The 21,653-nt window shown below is 44.1% G+C and overlaps 1 protein-coding gene across 2 annotated transcripts in view; it reads right to left on the bottom strand.

The window, feature by feature from the left end:
* Positions 1-21,653, bottom strand: part of KIF6 (kinesin family member 6) — a 152,564-nt gene that overhangs the window by 61,086 nt on the left and 69,825 nt on the right. For both annotated transcript variants that reach the window (XM_079969227.1, XM_079969228.1), the window contains one exon: positions 10,216-10,324. In XM_079969227.1, coding sequence (XP_079825353.1) covers positions 10,216-10,324 — 109 coding nt within the window. The remainder of the gene's footprint in view (positions 1-10,215; positions 10,325-21,653) is intronic.

Raw genomic sequence — 21,653 nt, 5'->3', positions numbered from 1 at the left:
CCTCCAGGTGGATCACGTTTGGTCAAAACTCTCCACTATGACCTGTTCATCTTGGGAGCCCTGCTCGGCATAGTTCATAGCTTCTCTGAGTTCTTCAAGCCCCTTCGCCACGGCAAGGCAGTGATCCATGAAGGGGACTCTGTTCAATAGGGTTTTGTGGTGGGATAATGAGCTGCTTGTGCGTTAAAGCTTGATCCCTCAGAGCTCACTCAGTGTAGTGAAGCCCTGCCTTGAGCGGAGCCCTTTGGGGTGGCTCCGTCAGTCGCTGGTAGAATCTGACAGTGGGCGTTTGCGGAAACGTTTCCAACATAAAAGCTGTTTCACGGACATGCGCCTCCTGGATTCTCTGCGTGACAGTTTCCGGCGAGGGGTGGGGGTCCTTAAAGGGTGTCCTGATACCTCCTCACTGTTCTCACTGGAAGTATCCCAGAGCCTCCCCTCCGACTCCCTTTCCTTTGGAGCTCCCGCACTCCCCCTACTGGTTCCCTCTTCTGCTGAAGTGTCTCTCCTATTCTCCTGAAGCCTTCTCACCACCTGTCCTTCCGATGGCAGTTCCCTGACATCCACCTCCCCCCCAGGGCCCCCTTCACCCCCTCCCGCCTCTTCTCTTACTGGCGGCGAGGACGGAAATCCCTGGAAGGAACTCCCCTCATCCTCCGAGGATTCAAACACTTCTAACCACGGCCTTCCGTCTCTTTCCCCATCTTCCTCTCCTTCGTCGGAATCTGTTTCCACCTCCACCCCTGACTCTGGGAACCCTTCAAACTCCCCTTCCTCATCTGTAGTCCCGAAGTGTTCCCTCCTAAATCTTGCCACTGGTTGTGGTTTTCTTGGGAAACGCCGATGAAACGTTTCTATTAAAATCTCGTCTTTGACTTCCTCTGCCGGTACCCATGTGTTTTCTGACTCTTCCTCCCCCTCCCATTCTACCAAGTATTCCACCTGATTTCCCTTCCACCTGGAATCAATGATCCCTGCCACATCCATGTTGCGTTCTCTCTCTTCTATGACGGGTGTCCGGGTGACCTCCCTCTCATGTTCCCCCCACTCACGTCCCTCTCTGTACGGCGACAGTAATGACCTGTGAAATACTGGGTGCAATTTCATGTGACTGGGCAATCGGAGTTTGAATGCTACTGGGTTGACCTGCTGTATGACCTCAAAGGGTCCCAACCGTTTGGGTCTCAATTTCTTACACCCTCCCTTGAACGGCAGTCCTTGGGTGGATAGCCACACCCGGTTACCCACCCTTATGGTTTCGCCTTCCCTCCTATTTCTGTCTGCTTGCTTCTTATATTCTTCTTTGGCTTTCTCTAAGTTGAGTTGGAGCTGACGGTGGATCGCTTCCATCTCTTCAACAAAATTTTCCGCTGCAGGTACACTCCACCTCCCCCCTCCTTCTCCTGGAAATGCCCGAGGATGACACCCATAATTGGCTAGAAAGGGACTCATCCCTGTGGACACGTTCTCCGCGTTGTTGTAGGCAAATTCTGCCAGAGGTAACCTGTCTACCCAATCAGTTTCTCTGTCCTTTACATAACACCTCAGATATTGTTGCAAAACCCCGTTTGCCCTTTCTGCTTGCCCATTTGTTTCTGGGTGCCTGGCGGTGGAAAAACTTACCTCCACATGCAACATGCTCATTAGTTTCCTCCAGAACCTGGAAGCAAATTGTTTTCCTCTGTCGCTCAAAACCCTCAAGGGGGCGCCATGCAACCTAAAAATGTGCTTCACAAACAACCTTGCGGTTTCTTCCGCTGTCACTGCATGTGAACAAGCTATAAAGTGGCACATCTTAGTTAGTAGATCTACCACCACCATGACCGCGGTTTTCCCTTTGGATCTCGGTAGATCGGTCATGAAGTCTATGGATACCATCTCCCATGGCCTTTCTGGGGTGGGTAAGGGTTCTAATAACCCTGCTGGCGCCAACCTCTCTCCCTTTGCTCTTTGGCACCTGTCGCATCCCCTGACATACTCCCGCACGTCTTCCCTCACCTTGGGCCACCAAAACTCCCTGGTAACCAACCACATGGTCTTGTGCTGCCCGAAGTGCCCCGCCGTGGGGCTGTCATGCAACTGTTTGAGCACCCGCCCTCTTAGTTCCCCATCTGGTATGTAGAGTGCCCCTTTGTAATATAGTTTTCCGTTCTTTTCCTCAAAACCCCCTGCGTTCTCACCTGTCTCCCTGAGTTCCCTAAGTTTTTCTTGGGCATATTCATCGTTCTCAATACCCTCTACCAGTTCTCTTTGCCCCACCAATGCCGCCCCACAAACCCAGTGGTCCTCCGAGATGATATGTCTTTCTTCCGCCCCTCCTTCCCCCTCCAAGTACTCAGGTTTTCTGGAGAGAGCGTCCACCCTGACATTCTCAGCCCCTGGCACGTAGCGAATTTCAAAATTGAACTTGGAGAACTCTTGCGCCCATCTTACTTGTCTCTGGTTCAATACTCGGGCTGTCCTCCAGTATTCTAGATTTTTGTGGTCTGTCCGCACTTGAACCTTGTGTTGCGCCCCAATCAACAGGTGTCTCCATCTCTTGAACGCTTCGTGGACGGCGAGTAATTCTCTGTCGTACACTGTATAATTCCTCTCGGATTTGTTCAATTTCCTCGAGAAGAAGGCACACGGTCTCCATTCTGACGTATTCGGTCCTGGCTGCAGGAGCACGGCGCCCACCGCTCTGTCAGACGCGTCGGTTTCCACCCTCATCGGCTGCTGCAGATCCACGTGTAAGAGTTGTTCTTCCGAAGCAAACGCCCTCTTTAAACTTTCGAAAGCTCGCTGCGCTTCTTCCGTCCAGACAAATTTCTTCTTACTGCTGAGACAATCCGTGATGGGGGCTGTTAAGTGGGCGAAGTTCTTGATGAACTTCCGATAGAAGTTTCCGAACCCCAAAAACCTCTGCACATCTTTCTTAGTTTTCGGTGGCCTCCATTCCAGCACCGCTTGCACCTTGCTAGGATCCATGGCCAGCCCCTTGTCCGACAACCGGTACCCTAGGAATTCCACCTCCCTGGTGTGAAACTGACACTTCTCCAGTTTCACCCACAGCTGGTTTTCTTGCAGTTTCCTCAGTACCTCTCGTACATCTCGCACATGCTGCTCTTCATCCTCTGAGTACACCAGTACATCATCCAAGAACGCAGCGCAGTTCTTGTAAAGCAATGGTCCTAGTACGTGATTCATGAATGATTGAAATACTGCCGATCCCGCCTGGAGGCCGAAAGGCATAACGCAGTACTCAAATGCTCCCAAGGGGGTGAACATAGTGGTTTTCCACTCATCTCCCTTTCTCATACGTATCAGGTTATACGCCCCCCTCAGGTCCAGCTTGGTAAAAATCTTCCCTTTTCTCACCCGGGTCAGAATGTCATCGATTCTGGGCATAGGGAAAGTCACGGGTTCGGACACTGCGTTTAGGGCCCGGAAGTCCACAATTAATCTCGGTTTGTCCGAATTTTTTTTGTCCACAAAGAACACTGGGCTACCCCCCACCGCTCGTGACTCTCTGATGAACCCACGCTTGAGGTTTTTGTCAATAAACTCCCTTAGCTCCTGCATCTCCCTGTCAGACATTGCATACACCTTGCCCACTGGCAATTGTGCTCCTGGGAGTAAGTTGATTTGGCAGTCAAAGGGTCTGTGCGGGGGTAGTTTATCTGCTTCCCTTTCGCTGAAGACGTCGGCAAAATCTGCATATTGTCGTGGTACCCTACCTTGATCCGTTGCTTCTATCTTTGCTAACGTGGCCTGAGTGCCTACTTGGCCCCCTTTTTCCGTGCAGTGTCCCATACAATGTGCTGACCCAAAGGAAACCACTCTCTGATGCCATCCCACAAGCGGATCATGCAGCGCTAGCCAGCTCATCCCCAAAATGATGGGCGCTCCTCCCAAAGTGGCTATATTAAACGCTATCAGTTCCGTGTGTCTTGCCACCCTCATTGTCATGGGGACAGTTTGCTGGTTTACTTCTCCCCCCAACAGCGCCCTCCCATCAATCGTGGTCACCTGCAGGGGATTTTTTAAAGGGATGGTCTGTATCTGATGTGCGGCTGCAAACTCCTTACTCATAAAGTTGCAGGAGCTGCCTGAGTCTAATAGCGCCTTCACCTTTAGTGGGTGTCCGTTTGCCAGCTCCAGCAATACCTCTATTACAAGAGCTGGTCTTGGGGGTTCTGGCGTGGGCACATTTACTGTTCCTTGGCCTGGCTGCTGTGCCCCGACGGTGGCAGCCAGGCGTTGGCTTTTACTTGCTCCTTAGCTCCTTCTCCCTCCTCCCCAACAGCTCCCGCCATTCCTTGCCATTCCTTTCTTTGCGGACAAACTCTGGCAAAGTGACCTGGCTGTTGGCAGAGAAAACATTTCTTGGCGCCTTTTCCCTCCTTCTTCCGCCCTTCACTGGGGTTTGAAATTGCGCGCGCGCGCGCTGTTCCGATTTCCATCGGCTCTGCTGGCAGAGAAGGCTGCTCTGGAATCTCTGGAATGCGGAAATCCCTCCAACGCTCCCCTTTCCCTTCCCGCTTCTCCAAGGCTCTGGCCTCCTGGCGTGATCCTATGGCCAGCGCTGATTTAGTCAGATGGTCCATAGACTCCGCCCTGGGCCCCCGGGAAAGTTCGTCTTTCACTGCCGAAGATAGTCCTTCTTCGAACAGCATTTGTATCGGTTCCGCTGACAAATCCCAACCTAATTTATGGATCAACATGGTGAACTCAGTCCAGTACTCACGGACAGATCGGTTCCCTTGTTTACACGCCATTAACTGCCTGCGCGCCACTCCCTGCTCAATCTCGCTGGAAAACATCAGATCCATGGCGCGAAAAAACTTCCTTGTGTCCCTTAGGGCTTCATTATTGGCTGCCATTAGTGGCCTCACCCAATCTTTTGCCCCGCCTTCGAGATGCCCAATCACATAAGCAACCCTCGAATCCTCATCAGGAAAATCATCAAACTGCAGATTGAGGGCATATTGCATCTCTGTCCTGAAGGCTTGATAATTCCTGGGATCACCCCCAAACTTCTGCACCAGTCCAGGCACTTTCCTCGAGAGCTGGGCGGCTTTCCCCTTTTCTGCATCATGAGCCCTCCTCTCCTCAAGCCTCGCCGTTTGCAGAGCTAACTGTACCTCCAACATCCTGTACCTTTCTTCCAGGCTAGGACCGGCTGCAGCTGCTCCCCCATCTCCGGCTCCGGCTGGGTTGCTCATGATGCCTCTCTTTGCACAAGCTGCTTTCAGGGACTGTCAGATTGCTGTGGTGGGATAATGAGCTGCTTGTGCGTTAAAGCTTGATCCCTCAGAGCTCACTCAGTGTAGTGAAGCCCTGCCTTGAGCGGAGCCCTTTGGGGTGGCTCCGTCAGTCGCTGGTAGAATCTGACAGTGGGCGTTTGCGGAAACGTTTCCAACATAAAAGCTGTTTCACGGACATGCGCCTCCTGGATTCTCTGCGTGACAGTTTCCGGCGAGGGGTGGGGGTCCTTAAAGGGTGTCCTGATACCTCCTCACTGTTCTCACTGGAAGTATCCCAGAGCCTCCCCTCCGACTCCCTTTCCTTTGGAGCTCCCGCGCTCCCCCTACTGGTTCCCTCTTCTGCTGAAGTGTCTCTCCTATTCTCCTGAAGCCTTCTCACCACCTGTCCTTCCGATGGCAGTTCCCTGACAGGTTTGCTTAAATGTTAGGATTACAAACTAAATATGATTTGATTCAAAGGTTGGGTTTGAATTCTTCTACTTATTTTGACATGAATTCATCTCAAATACAGTGGTACCTCAGGTTAAGAACTTAATTCATTCCGGAGGTCCGTTCTTAACCTGAAACTGTTCTTAACCTGAAGCACCACTTTAGCTAATGGGGCCTCCTGCTGCCGAGCCGCCGGAGCACGATTTCTGTTCTCATCCTGAAGCAAAGTTCTTAACTTGAGGTACTATTTCTGGGTTAGCATAGTCTGTAACCTGAAGCGTCTGTAACTTGAAGCGTATGTAACCCGAGGTACCACTGTAAATGTCCTGAAAACTACCATCTGTAATACCTTAAAAAACACTTCAGAAATAAGAGAGGAAATGATAGTCTTTTAGAAAAACCATAGGAATTATATGGCTATATTTCATGCATGATTATTAACAAGGCCACACAATGCATTGTGATAGAAATATAAGGCTTGTCCATACCAGTGTTCAATGTGTGCAGGTGACATTTCTCCCCCCGCCCCTAAGTGCCATGATGAGGTGTCTCAGATAGGTGTTGGTGGAGCTGTTCACAACACACACACACACAATTTCTCAAAAATGAAAGCTCCATAAAAATTATGGAGAGTGAGGAAGCACCTATTGAGAGGAGAGGGAAACAACACATAGTCCCAATGCATTCCAGCAAGCACTACCCACTAGTGTGAGCGGGGAAACATCTACACAGATTTGGAAGCATAGAAAACTGAACGCCCTCATGGACCAAAGTATACACACATACACATGGACATAGTGACTCACATGCATATTAATGCCTTCGTTTTGACACAACACTGTAAACTCAACTAACATGCGGTATCCGCCATGTCACTCGTTCGATGTCTCTGATACACAAAATATGAGTATGCATGGCTGACGAAGCCCAGCAGGGCGAAACAAGGTATTATTCTGGGAATCCTTTTCACGTTTTAAGTTCTTTCGTCTGACACCGGCATACAGCAACTATATTTTGCAAAGGCACATGTTAAGATCTTCCGTATTCTTTGTCTGATACAGTGGTGCCCCGCAAGACGAATGCCTCGCAAGACGGAAAACTCGCTAGACGAAAGAGTTTTCCGTTTTGGAGGTGCTTTGCAAAACGAATTTCCTATGGGCTTGCTTCGCAAGACGAAAATGTCTTGCGAATTCCTGCGGTTTTTTCCCCTCCCCCCCTTTTCTAAGCCGCTAAGCCGCTTATCCGTTAAGCCGCTAAAAGCCGCTAAACCACTAATAGCGCTAATCCGCTAAGCCGTCAATGGGCTTGCTTCGCAAGACGAAGAAACCGCTAGACGAAGAGACTCGCGGAACGGATTTTTTTCGTCTTGCGAGGCACCACTGTACCTGCATACAGCAGCTGAATACAACAAACATACTTTGCAAAGGTAGATGTGGACCATTACAAAGAAAAGTTCATCTTTTGCAGGTACTGCTCCTTAAAGTTGTTACGTTTGACACTTGTATTTGCTAAGACATACGTGGAACACAAAAAGCTTCTATTTGGACATTATGTATATAGGAATTGATCTATTTGTATTTCCTGTTCTAAATGTTGGTCTTTAATTGCTTCTACTCAATTAGATAATGTGAAAAGAGTTATGTTTATATGATGTATAAAGAATTTATATAGTTAAATACAGCCAGTTACGTTGTGGGTATATTTGTTCGTTTTGAAACAGCCATAGCCTCTGCAAAATCACAGATTTTGAAAAAGTACAATGGCCATGATCTCAGGATTTGCAGATAAAGGTGCATAACAGAAGATGGAAATATCATATTGCTTCATGTCTCGGCCCTGTTAGGTAGAGACACGTGCCTTGTTTGCTCTCTGTTATATCCATAGTAAGCAATAATATACCTCTTTATCATTCTGAGAGAAAACTTTCAAAGCACAGTTTGCAAAAGTATATGTGCATCTATCACTCTAGCTGAAGATAATGATTGATCAGATATGTGATGGTTCTGAACACAATGGCCATGGTGGAGTGAAAGATAGTTATCAGACTAAAGAATATAATAAAAGAAGGCACAACCAAAGGAATAAAAATCAAAAGCAGATGTCTGGGAAGGATAAAGGAGTATAAAGTGTGAGAGGACTATGAAAAGAGATGCAAGACATCTGTCTAAGTACCTATGTTTATCTCCAGAATTCCCAGGCTTCTTCTTGTGTTCAGTGAGTCCTGGAGATGCGCCACATATAAGTACCAAATGTAGAAATGGAAAATTATGAATCATTGGACAGGCAACCTTGTTTGGAGTTGTGATGGAATTTCCTGGAGAGTCACCATGCTCCTGTGGTCTGAATGTTAATTAACTCTCCTATTCTAATACTAAGGCCTTTTTGTCAGCCAGAACCCACCAGAACTCAGTTCGAACACCTCTCAAGTGTGCACCCTTTTCATTGTAAGAGAACAAGGGAGAAGTTCATGGTGAGTTCCAGCACCTCTTTTTCTACAAAAATAGCACTGCTAATACCTTTTATCAAAGACCCTCAAAATGTTTCACCTAATGTACTAGAGATGACAAAGTACTGTTACTTCTACAGAAAAAGAAAATTTGGAAACTGAAGAAGAAAGAGGTCAAAATGATTCCATGAATATAATATCACAAAGGACTCCTGGAATGGAGACAACATGCAATATTAGAATAAGCTGTGAGTTTTAAGGTGTGGGCCTAGATGAGGAAACTGTTCTTTGAGTGGTGTCTTATTTATCTATTATTTATTAATTATTATTTTTGTATTGCTTTTTGGTCCTTCAATACAGTATGTACTTACACACATAGAACTGTACCAGTAAAAATCACAATTTGGAAACTGCACATATGGTGTTTGGTAAACATACTTACTATAACCCTCCTTTTTATATGTATTATGCTTTTTTTAAACCTTGTCAGGAGCACCTACTGACCAATAAATTCTCCAGAAACAGGCATTTCTGTTGCTCTGAACTTGTATTTGCCATTTGATACATGATATAAGAGCTAATCACACTGCTTCACAAAAACAATGAAGACAAAACTTAAAGCCAATTTTTTGCAGCTGCTTCTAAGACTATAAACATATTTCTTATACAGAACCTTAAAAATATTTTGTATAGGCTCTATTGCACTTTTAAAAGTGCTATGTGAATAATAAATAATTCTATGTATGCATGTGTATGTATTCAGTCATTTAGCCTGCCCAGTTCTGAAGGGTCAAGGAATGAGAAATATTTCAAAATACACAATGGAATAAAACATTAACTTCAAAATTACTAAAAAAGAGAGCTTGATAATAATACCAGTTACTGTAAGTCAGTCATATAAAGTCCTTCATCACTTTTGAAAGCTATCCAGGCTCAGGAGTAGGAATTTCATTGATAGAAAAATCCCTGCCTCTTGGTACACAGAGATGATAGTGCAGTGACCGAGAAGAATGCAATGTGGACATATAGATGCCAATATGGACTGTGTCAGTACCCATTCATATCAATATGCTGTGTAGTTGACATGCAGGTATGTGTATCTATCCTCTATTGGAGTGCTTTGGATTATAAAGGTAAAGGTAAAGGGACCCCTGACCATTAGGTCTAGTTGTGGCTGACTCTGGGGTTGCAGCACTCATCTCGCTTTATTGGCCGAGGGAGCCGGCGTACAGCTTCCGGGTCATGTGGCCAGCATGACTAAGCTGCTTCTGGTGAACCAGAGCAGCGCACAGAAACGCCGTTTACCTTCCCGCCAGAGTGGTACCTATTTATCTACTTGCATTTTGATGCGCTTTCGAACTGCTAGGTTGGCAGGAGCAGGGACTGAGCAACGGGAGCTCACCCCGTCATGGGGATTTGAACCGCCGACCTTCTGATTAGCAAGCCCTAGGCTCTGAGGCTACAGCGTCACCTGCATCCCTTTTGCTTTGGATTATAGTAATGGGTATTTTTTTGAATATCTGCTTATCATAAGTGGTTATAACATTCCTGGTCCTCTTGACACAGATACAAAAACATGGATACGAACGACGATCCTGCCCTGCTACTCTCCCACTTCATCCACATTTTTATGAAAGGCTTTGCACAGAGGAATTGCCACCTTCCTGACCTGCCATTCCGATACCCCAAATGTTTCTACCTCTTGCCTTGCGCAATGGCACACAACACAATCAGGTCATTTGTTTGCTTAAACCTGAACATCAACTTGTAACTGATTTCTGTATCCCAACCATGTATTTCTGCCCAAAGAATGTGTTCTCAGTTTTATAGCTCGGTATACAGTGGTACCTCAGGTTAAGAACTTAATTCGTTCTGGAGGTCCGTTCTTAACCTGAAACTGTTCTTAACCTGAGGTACCACTTTAGCTAATGGGGCCTCCTGCTTCTGCCGCACCGCCGGAGCACGATTTCTGTTCTCATCCTGAAGCAAAATTCTTAACCCGAGGTAATATTTCTGGGTTAGCAGAGTCTGTAACCTGAAGCTTCTGTAACCTGACGCATATGTAACCCGAGATACCACTGTAAATCTTACCTTTGCTTAAGGAGCTGCTTATTATCTTCAATGGTTATGCTATCAGCATAATCTCTCTTGAAAATTTCAAAGGCTTCCTTACGTCCAAGTGACATTTCTCCTCTCACTCCTGTTCAGAAAATAAATCAAGAGTGGGATCATATGCAGAAGTAATGGGATTTAATTTTTTCCTATCTTCTAGAGACATTCCACAAAGACAAGATCAACAAGTCCTCTTGTGCACAGTGAAAAGTGCTTAAAGTAAGGCTACACAGAGGAACACAGGATCATAGCAAGCTGCCATATACTGAGCCAGACCATTGGTACATCTAGATCAGCAGTCTCTACTCAGGCTGGAAGCAGCTTTGCAAGATTTCAGACAGAGTCTCTCCCAGCCCCACCTGGAGATTGAACCTGAGGTGTTCCACGTGGAAGGCAGATGAACTAACACTGAGCAACTACCCTTCCAAGAACCTCAAAACCTGGCTAATTTACTAACACAGATGACCAGTAAATACATCTGCTAAACCATTCTGGATCCTGCTGGTCTTTTTTTCAAAACAACATGGCAACCACTCTTATAAAAATTAATCCTATTCCATATTCTGTGGAAACCAAAAATGCCTGTTATAGACCAAGTGGTATAGTTAAAATGACAGATTCAGTTTTGTTTCATGTCACTTGAACATCCGTAAGTCTGAATTCCTTGCATGTTTATTTTTCTGAAGAAGCTATTAATATCTCCTTAATTAAAACCAGAGTGTCAAAAATCAAAGCAGTGGAAATATTTACAAAACCATTGGAATTTTCATGGAAGAAAAGTGCATATTTTCTCCGTATCTTCGCCATTTGTGGTTTTTACATGCCATACCACGCAATATATTAATCAAATTAATATATACAGGAAGTTACCTCAGGCCAAAAAGATTACATATTCATTATTTTCAGTTCACAGAATCCATGTGTTTTACTACTCCCCTAATGAAACCCTGGTGGCTCGCATGCACTCTCAGGTGTGCTAGGTATACCTTATTGGCATCCCACACATCACAAACCAGGCCCCCAGAATGTTTTACAATGCACAGAGGTTTCATTGCAGGTGTTCCTCAGCACACAAACCTATGCCAAAAGGGTTATCTGAAAAAGGAAGCTTGAAAACCACTGTTGTCAACTTTTCCTCTAAACCAAAAACCAGTAATGTGACCATTTAAAGTAAAACTTAACTAATTTTTACAGAATACCATGATACTGAAACCAGCCAGCTTTACATGTATGTATACAAGCACCAATTCCCATGAACAGCTCCACTGATTGTAGTAAGATTAACTACAGACTAAAGTTAATTTCTCCCCACACCTTTTTTTATATATAACTCACTTGCACCCCAGGGAAATGGGAGAATGCAAGAAACAAACTTTCACTGAAAACATATTTTATAATATTACGCTTCATTTTACGTGAACAGCACAAGTACATATGAAACCAATAACATGAACTAGAGGGACCCACACGGGATGACTGAAAGGCATAAAGTATGCAGTAGCACTCCACCCATTTTAAAAAAGCAAAAAACCTATAACGATTTCACATCTGTATAGGCCAAATGAGCTGGAGGGAAAGGGCAGAGATATTGTGTTTGATGCTAACTTAAAAACGGAATGTTCTCGTTCCATGTAGCAGCCCAAAATAAAAACATAGTTTTATGTGTGGACTTGGTGAGCTTTCTCTTCCCACCATGAAAAGCCTTAACCCAGTGGTGGCCAAACTTGGCCCTCCAGTTGTTTTGGGACTACGATTCCCATCATCCCAGACCACTGGTCTTGTTAGCTTAACCTGAAACCTCAACTGGCCAGCGGATTCCCCCCCACCCCTTGCTTAACTTCAGCAGACTTCAATTTGGTGTATCCAGGTCAGTCACAATTTGACTTTAGTCCCTCTAGCTGCAACCTAAGTGTGATCATCTTTGCCCTCAGAAAGGTGCTGCTATTATCATCATCATCATCATCATCATCATCATCTTATACCCCACCTATCTGACTGGGCTGCCCCATCCATTCTGGGTGGCTTCCAACAGAATATAAAAACACAGCAAAACATAAGACATTAAAAATTCCCAAAATAATAATAATTTATTACTTATTATGCTCCCTGCCCAACTAGGTTCCTACAAAGTGCTGCATATTCAGGAGCACACATTAGGGCAAGTCTGCGGTTAGAGAAGGTGAAGCTACCTGGCTGTACATTTCTCAAAAAACTCAAGGCGTTTCCATAACACAAAATTGTTGGACATCTGTTAAAGTGTCTGGAAACTTCACTAATGAACTCCCTGGTCTGGAATAGGGTAACTGTGCCCCTGAAGGGCCAGGTCCGCAGTCTGGGAGTCATTTTGGACTCACAGCTTGTCCATGGAGTCAGGTTAATTCTGTCTACCAGCTCCATCTGGTACAACAGCTGAGACCCTACCTGCCCACAGACTGTCTCAACAGAGTGGTACATGATCTGGTTATCTCCCGCTTGGATTACTGCAATGCGCTCTACGTGGGGCTACCTTTGAAGGTGACTCAGAAACTACAACTAATCCAAAACGCAGCAGCCAGACTGGCGACTGGGAGTGGCTGCCGAGACCGTATAACACCAGTCCTAAAGGATCTTCACTGGCTCTCAGTACGTTTCTGAGACCTAAAAGTCCTCGACCCAGTATACCTGAAGGAGCATGTCCACCTCCACCATTCAGCCCAGACACTGAGGTCCACTTCTGAGGGTCTTCTGGCAGTTCCCTCACTGTTACAGGGAACCAGGCAGAGGGCCTTCTCGGCAGTGGCACCCTCCCTGTGGAACGTCCTCCCATCAGATGTCAGGGATATAAAGAATTACACAACTTTTAGAAAACATCTGAAGGCAGCCCTGTTCAGGGAAGATTTTAATGTCTGACATTTTATTATTATTATTTTATATTTTGCTGAAAGCTGCCCAGAGTAGCTGAGAAAACCCAGCCAGATGGACAGGGTATAAACAAGAAAATTACTACTTCTATTACTACTATTACTAAAGTTACATTTCATTTTAATTTCTATATACAACATTAATGTTCCTTTTCCATCAAAAAGCCTACTTAAAAAAAGGTTTATTTCTTTGCCCCAGGCCACATGGTAACAGATTCAATTCAATTCAGATTCAAAAGAAAAACCATGAAGGAGGGCTGGTGAGAGTTTACTTTCCCATTCCTCCTGCCCTTAGAAAAGCCATTTTCAGTGGTTGGGGACCCCTTCTGATCGGGGTGAGAACTGAGAGGGAAGATCTGTATCCAAATCAGGCAGAGATAGCTTGTGTCAGTAGGAGCTACATTTGCAGAAGCACCTCTGATTTGGGTGGGATCCTCCCTTCTCCTCAACCCTCTTGCACCACATTCCATCTCTTTTACCAAGCCCGCCCCTGCAACCCCAAGGGCAGGATTATCCTAGCCAGATTCATGAGTGTGAAAAAACCACACAGTATGATTTGAAGTGTCACAACTGTGGCAGTCAGCGACAGCAAATTCTGGTCTAACAGTTCTTAAAAATAATTGTCAAAGAACTATTTAAAGGACAGAGCCTAGTTAGGAGCACAACACATGCTAATCAATATAATCGAATCTGCAATTCAAATTACACTTATGAGGGCAGTAAATCCTAACAAATCTGGTGGGACTTATTTCAGTATAAACATCCTCAGGATTTGTTTGTTTATTTGAAAGATGTATACTCCACACCTTCAATACCAATCAGCACCAGGGTTTTGCTGCCAAGTATTTTCTTCAAAGGTTGGATCCATTGTGAAGAATGGCTCTTGATTTGCTACTTTCTCTTCCAGTAGCAATCAATACTCAAAGACAATTTAATACTCAAAGACAATTTTAGAAGACAGAATGGTACTAAAGTTTAGCGCCACACCAGTAGAAGCTGGGTAGCAACCCCCAGCCCAAGTCATCTGCTAATTTTAAACAAGAACATTAAGGAAAAGCACAGTTTATACAGTTATCTATAGCACATCAAATTAATTTGCTTGGACAGGGGGGATTCTTTTTGAGTTAGTCATTTTTTTAATGCATCTGAAAACAGTTGCATTCTGAAAACGGCATGCAAGGAGAACGATGGGGAGATGGGAGATGGACATCAAATCTCAGAGAGACGAATCAGGAGTATAGGAAATAAGTGTCTAGACAGACTGTGAGTGCAAGACAGTTTGTAGAAGAATTCTATATACACTGGATAGTGATGGAGAGACTGGGAGAAACACAGAGCAGAGTCAGCACAACACAAGGAAATGCCAAGAAATGTGGGAAACTTGATGAGCTGGTAGAAAGAGATGATTCCCTTGCTGATGAACTTTGTTTTAGTTAATAATGAAGATTTATACAACTTTCAGATGGATTCCTCCCATACATTATGTTATGCCTTCTTTTCTGCTACCCGCAGCCTGGAAAATCCTCCCATCTCAATTAGTAGCCTCTTTCTCTTTTCTTCCTAAATATCAGCAAAAGTGAGCAAACCCTTGCATTCCAGGGCAAATATTTATCCATCAGCCTACAAATTCTGTCACCTGTCCCTTGAAAAGAGTGACCTACACTTCCTGCTGGAAGTCTGTATATAGGAATGTGCACCAGAACTACACTCGGTGGTGGTACTAATAGAAATAAGGAAGAAAAACGGAGGTTTTCCTATTAAGTTGCCAGATGATGTTAAATTGCATCCCAGCTGCCAACCATTACACTGTAGCGACAATAAATACTGTTAATAATCTTCAAGGCCCTAAAGGGAGCTAAAATACAGTGTTTCCAGTTACAGTAGAGTTGCACGGGGTGTTGAAACGTTCTTTCCACTGTCTTTTATGTTTATGAAATCAACTACCTTGCTATCAAACATCAATCACATTAGGGGAGAATTGGGCGTAGGAATCATTGTAGAAGGTAGCTGTTATTTCACCAACCTATTTGTAGAAGGGGACAACCCTGCCTAGAGGATTGAGGCCTGATCAATCTTAAGTACAATTAAATGGATGGAAAGATTAATACCACCATGATTCAGGAAGAAAGGCTTTGTCCTGTAGAATAAAGAATTGTTTTACAAGATTTAAGTGATTGCAGAAAGACAGCAGAATTGTCTCTTGATGGGACAGCTGAAGATCTCCTATATTACAGGAGTTTCACATCCATACCACTTCTTCTAAGAACAAATGCTGTATGGAAATCCAGTAGCAAGGTAGTCTAGTTCTCTATGAGGCCCAACATGGCTAATGATAAAACCTGGAAGTTAGAGGAAGTGGCATAGCTCAGGGATAGTGTATCTGCTTTGAATGCCAAAAAGTACCAGGTTCAATTCCCAGGGTCACTAAGTAAGGTTGCGGAAGACTCCTTGTCTGAAACCCTGGACAGCAGCTACCAGTCAGTGTAGACAATACTGAGCTAAATGGATTTGTCAGTCTGACTTGGTATACAGCAGCTTTCTTTGTTCCAAAGTCAGCAAACTAGAAGGGCCTTTGCTTACGGTCCTGCCTTGCCATTGATGTGAAACTCTGCTTTTGTTTTCTACTTAATAGTCATCTGATCATCTGCTAATTTAGCAGTCAAAATGTTAGTAAATTTGATCTCATAAATTAGCTCTTGATCTAGTTATTGGAAACGCCATACACAGCGTAATAATCTGCTAGAGTGGACAAGAAGTGAAAGTGAGAGTGTTAGCAGGGGGCTAGGTATATCTGGTAGCTTGAGGAAATGTGAAGAAATCCATCAATGTTGTCTCCACAAGATTTAACAGCAACATTCAGAGTCCTAGGTGGACTAATAATAGCAAGGTAACTGCTTCAATGTAAATACCTTGTATGCAAATAACCATTATCTACAATGGGAAGCATATATGGTGCTAGGTCTTCTGTTAACCATGCACACAGAAATCCAGTCAACAGGATTGCTCTGGAGTAGGAAGACTCTGGATTGCTGTTTAAGTCCATCAATAGCTGTTATTAAATTACTGCAGCAACAACACTGTGCACACTTAAGATGGAAGTAGTCCCATTGAACTCAGTGGGACTCAAGTAAATATGCATAGGACTGTACTGCTCAGTTCCATAAACTTTTCCACTTCCAATCAAATAAAAACAAAACAAAAAACCATAGGCAGACACTTTTCAAGCCAAGCCGAAGACGATTTATTTGAAGTTGCTTTGTAGTAAAACAAAAAGTACTAGAAATGTTTGCATGTAGCCATAATTCACTGGTTCTCCGCAAGGATTTTGCTGATATTATCATCCCCATCTGCTCAGAATAGAAAATAGTAAATTTTCAGAGCTGAAGAACAATGAACCAAGAAAAATCAAGACGTTAAAAGGGGGAGAACCCAGCAGTAATACTCCCCTGCTGTAAGCTTCATCGAGCTTCTTTGCAAAGAGCATGTGTAATACATCTGGATACCTTCACTGGGCTCTACTTCAAAAATGGAAAATGCATAAAACAAGGCAGTTCATTGTACCCCTGCAGTGTTATACTGAAGAACATGGAGCCTTTGAGAAAAACACAAACCCTCAAAGGAAAAGGTGGGTGCCCAGATTAAATGAGCTGAATGAATCTTTGGCACCATAATGTCACTTTTAACACCATTAGATTTAAACTGTTCACATGTGATTATAATTTTAGAGGGAGGCAGTAAGGAACTTTTAAAACAAGCTAACCACATTTTATGAGGCTAACTTCCAAAACACTTCACAATGAAACTAAATGCAAAGGGCAAGGCACAAGGCCTAAGCACTACTTAAATCCCATGTTAAGTCCTCAGCATAGGCTCTGGTGGTATTTTAAACAGAGAACAGGCTTTGCACTAGCCTTCTTATTGTGTCCATTTCACCCAATAAGAGCTAAGCTTAATTATATACACATGTAGGAATCATTTCACAAACATCCACAGAATGATTTCATGCAATTAATGCGCTCTCTCTCACTCACACACACAATCATTATGACATAAGAGTTTTATTATTTTAGCATAATCACAAGCACAACTAATCACTGAGATGCATTGGGTCACATGAAGAGATGAATTAGGCAGCTTTTATGCAATCACCGTTCTAATGTAGTTCATAACCACAGAATGACCCTTTAACATCACTATTGTTACAAAAGCACCCCCAACCAACTGAATGTAACATCCAGCCTTTCTGGATTAAACCAAGTTCCATCTAGTTTAGCATTCTGTTTCCATCATGGTCAGACTCTTTGTCAAGACTACAAGGGTGACATCAAGTAATAGCCATCCCCCATTGCTTTCATGCTTCGTAACTAATAGCAATTATCTAATCTGGGAATAGCCAACAACATGCCTTCTACATGTTCTTGGATTAGAACTTCCATCAACCCTGATCACTGGCTAGGGATCAGAGGTAGAACACAAGCCCTGTCCCCCACTGTCTTCACAAGCATCTCATGCTCCTTAGTTTCCATGCTTGTGGGTAAGGTCTTCAGCAGGATTCTGCTTGCATTTGCTTGAATATAATCAGACTCCTCTGTGTCATCAGGGCCTCTGCTTCCTCAGAGTCTTTGATCAGATAAAGGTTCAAGTGAATATAAGTAGAAGCCCCCTGCATACTTTCCCCATGCAACACATAGATGGTCAGGGACTGTGGAGAGGGGCACAAGGATGTTGGGCGTGGGGCTTGTGTGTATAGCCCTGTCCCATTAACATATAAAGCAATAGCATACTCAGGCCTCTTGTTACTGTGCTCAGGCCTTTTAAGTCATAACATACTGAGTCTGAACTTGTTTTAACTGCAGCTCTTGATTGCTGGTTTTTATTGTGATATTGTCGTATTCTGATCTATTGTACCGACTTCATTTGCTTTTTTGTATTTTGTTTGTAATTTGCCCTGGAAACCATTTGAGCTGAAGGGCAGTATAGAAATTTTCCGATTAAATTAAATTAAAGGAATGCTAAAACATGTGCCAAAGAAAACACACCCTAGTCCAAAATACAATAAACTGGAATTAAATCCCACTCAGCGAAATGGAATTTACTTCTAGGTAAGTGTGGTTAGAACTACAGTTCTTTGGAGATAACTGAACTAAGCATCATCACGATGTAGGAAGGACTTGGCTAGTTCAAATTTATAAATTTATTTAATTGCATTTTTATCCTGCTTTTCAGAAAATTCTTGTCTCTCAGTCTGGCTCACATTGGTGATAAAGTTATACGTGGCGTGGAGAAAGTAAACAGAGAAAAGTTTGTCTCCCACTCTCATAACACTAGAACTCATAGACATCCAATGAAGCTGAATGTTGGAAGATTCACGACAGATAAAAGAAAGTACTTGTTATGTAATGCATACTTAAACTATGGAACCCACAGGAGGCAGTGATGGCCACCCACTTGGATTGCCTTAAAAGAGGATTACACAAATTCATCAACTGTCAATGGCTATTAGACACAATGGCTATGCTCTTTGCTCCAAAGTTGGAGGCAGCCCTTCTGAATACCAACTGCTGGAAACCACAGGAGGGCTGCGTGCTCTTGCGCTCAACTCCTGCTTGATGGTAGCCCACTGTGTTGGCCACTGTGAGAACAGGATGCTGGACTAGATGGGCCCTTGGTCTGATCCAGCCAACTGTCCTTATGAAAGGGAGAGTGGGGGGTGGGGCTTCATCATCCAGTTTACAAATTAAAAACGCAAGACACACAAGGATGTTATTCCTGGGGGGATGCCATGTAGCTACTCAATGGTCCAAGTTCTCCAGGCTAATGGCAAAATCCAGATATGGATCCCTCCTGCTCTCCAGTCCCAGCCCACTGCACACTTTCCTAGGAGGAAACCCCAGTAAACACACAGGGACTTAATTCTGCATAAACATGCACAAGAATGAACTGCCGGACCACTTGACAGTTTCCAGCTGTGACTTCATTAAATGCATACACATACTAACAGAAAGCCCTTAAATTAGTAGGTACAGGGAGAAAAATGGAGCTGGACAGAAGCATGGCAGGTTTGGCAGAGGCAAATGGGAGTGGATACCAAGTAAAATCTGTAGTCAAAGCCACAAGAACTTTTGAGCCCCACCCATTGGTGCCACCACATCTAAATAAATAAGAAGTATTCTTTTTCCCTGTGTCAGAAATCACGCTTTTTCTAGAACTCACAAACTGGATATATCTATTACTGCTCAGTTTACAATAAAGATTGCTCATTAAAAGTAAGTTTTTTCTTTCCTCTCTTGAAACTTATTTTAAGTTATGCTACTTTGCTCTAGGACATACATTTCAGAAGAAAAGTTATTTTACTTGGTGCAAGCAAAAAGACTAAATCAATTTTTTTATAGTTTAAGCATTCTGAAGCAGCCATCTGCTTCCACAGATGCACCCCTGCAGGAATTTAACTGTGCTGGCAGAGGAGCAATTCCTATTGCCTCACCTTGTTCCCCCAGTAAATTCTAGTTCAACACCACAACCTTCTCTTTTCTATATCTGATGAAGTAGACCAGAGGTTTTCAGCCTTTTTGGGTCCATGGCTCCCTTAACCAACTATCTTCTTTCTGTGGTACCCCTGTGGGGCTCAGGAGCCCAGTTATGTCACCCCTTGCCACCCAAGCTGGCAGCCTCTCATCTTTTCCCCAACACCCTCCTTTGTGGAGTGTTCCCTCAACCTCCTCTCTTCTCCCCTCTCCTTGGGAGTCTTCTGGGCAGTCGCTTCTGCTGCCCCTCGTCTCTCCCCCCAGCCCCCCAAGAGAGGTGCCTCTTCCCACTGCCCCACAGGGGCCTGGGAAGCACCCCCTGGCCAGCCCCAGAGGCAGCATTCATCTGGGGAATTTGTAGCCAGGCCTGCTGCAACAAATAGCTGTGCAAGCCTTTGGAAGGCAGAGACGTGATAAGGCATCAGAGGGAGGGAGGAAAGGAAAGAGGGACAGAGGCCAGTGTTGCCCACAGTACCCCTGACCATCATTCAAGGCACCCAAGGTGAGACAATAGGAATTGCTCCTCTGCCAGCACAGTTAAATTCCTGCAGGGGTGCATCTGAGGAAGACACTGGTTGAAAACCAATGAAGTAGGTTAATGCATTCACAAACCAATGACATTTCCAAGTCTTTAAAGTATCATAGTACTCCCCCCCCCCTCTGAGAAATGTTGTGGTTGCAGCTCAAATGTATCAATGCCCCTGCATACCAGAAACCTGTAGAACTAGCATCAGTACAGAAGTAATTCAAAATATTGTTATGTAATTAACACAGAATACTTTGCACTTCTTAAGTCCCCCAGTGTATTTTTGTCTTCTGTCTCTCCCTACACAGTATTCCCTTTATTGAGTCTTCCTGGTCTTATCTAACCTAAAAGCTCTTCACGGGCAGCAGGTGGCATTCTGTTGGAATGTATGAGAAATACGATTAACATAATGAATCCTAAGATTATTACTAATAGCAATACTACACAATAGTAATAACCTGCAGGGGTGGGAGACCTATTAAGATGGTCTGATCCTGGAGACTCATGAGAACCAATGGATTCCTGAATACTCTGGGAGATTTTCCAGTAGCCAATGCTGGCAATTCTTCTAGTCCCTGAGTTCCTAGTCCCACTATGGAACGGTGAGGTGCAGTGGGCCATTAAGAAATTGTACCCAAGTGTCCTATCCAGCACCGTGGAGCTCAATTAGCCCCATGATTTACTGGGGAGCACCACATAAGTAAAATAGATCTGGAGATAGCTGGAGGACAAGTGGTGTAAGGGCAACCAAACAAACATAAGGTGTAAGTGTAAGGGCAACCAAACAAACATGAAAAAGAACTTTGACTGCCATGTTTAATGCTAAACATCGTGGCATACAGCAGAAAGGAACAAAGAAGACAGACACAAAATAGTTCTTCTAAGGTGTCCATTCCTCAAACAATGATCTGGAAGTCTGCATTTCAGACACTTGAAACCTACTCTTACTAACCACCAGCTAACAGGAACAATTCTCTATTTTTGCCAATAGCACATTAGAGTGTCTACCCCCACTGCCTCTAGCTTTGAGTCTAGCAAGTCTTGCTTCATCTATAAATATACTTCTCCGCTGAGATAAGATTAATGTAAGACACCTTTTCCACATCATCGCTGTTTATTCTGAACTATATGAGTTCTCATCTTCCAGCCATTTTTTAAAATCCACCTGGACCAGTTCTGCTAATGTGATGGATTCATATTTTGTGTGGAATGATCAATCATAGGCCTTCTGTCTTTACTTCTCAGGGCTATGTGTAATAAATTTGAATATATTTATCTTAATACAGTGGTGTTTTATGCTCTATTACAGCCCTTCCTGGCAATCTCAGCAGCCTAAAGAACTGGAAATTTAGAATTAGTGCCAGTGCAGGGAAACAATGTGTTATAAAGCTTGCTGAGGTGTCATAGGATTCGGCAGAAGGTGTACTGTATCAGTGGGATGCTAGATACGATAAAGCCATGACAGCT

The sequence above is a fragment of the Podarcis cretensis genome, assembly GCF_951804945.1.
Source record: "Podarcis cretensis genome assembly, chromosome: 3".
Classification (NCBI taxonomy): Eukaryota; Metazoa; Chordata; class Lepidosauria; order Squamata; family Lacertidae; genus Podarcis; species Podarcis cretensis.
The sequence above is the reverse complement of the archived record's forward strand: the minus strand, read 5'-3'. Positions and strand labels throughout refer to the sequence as shown.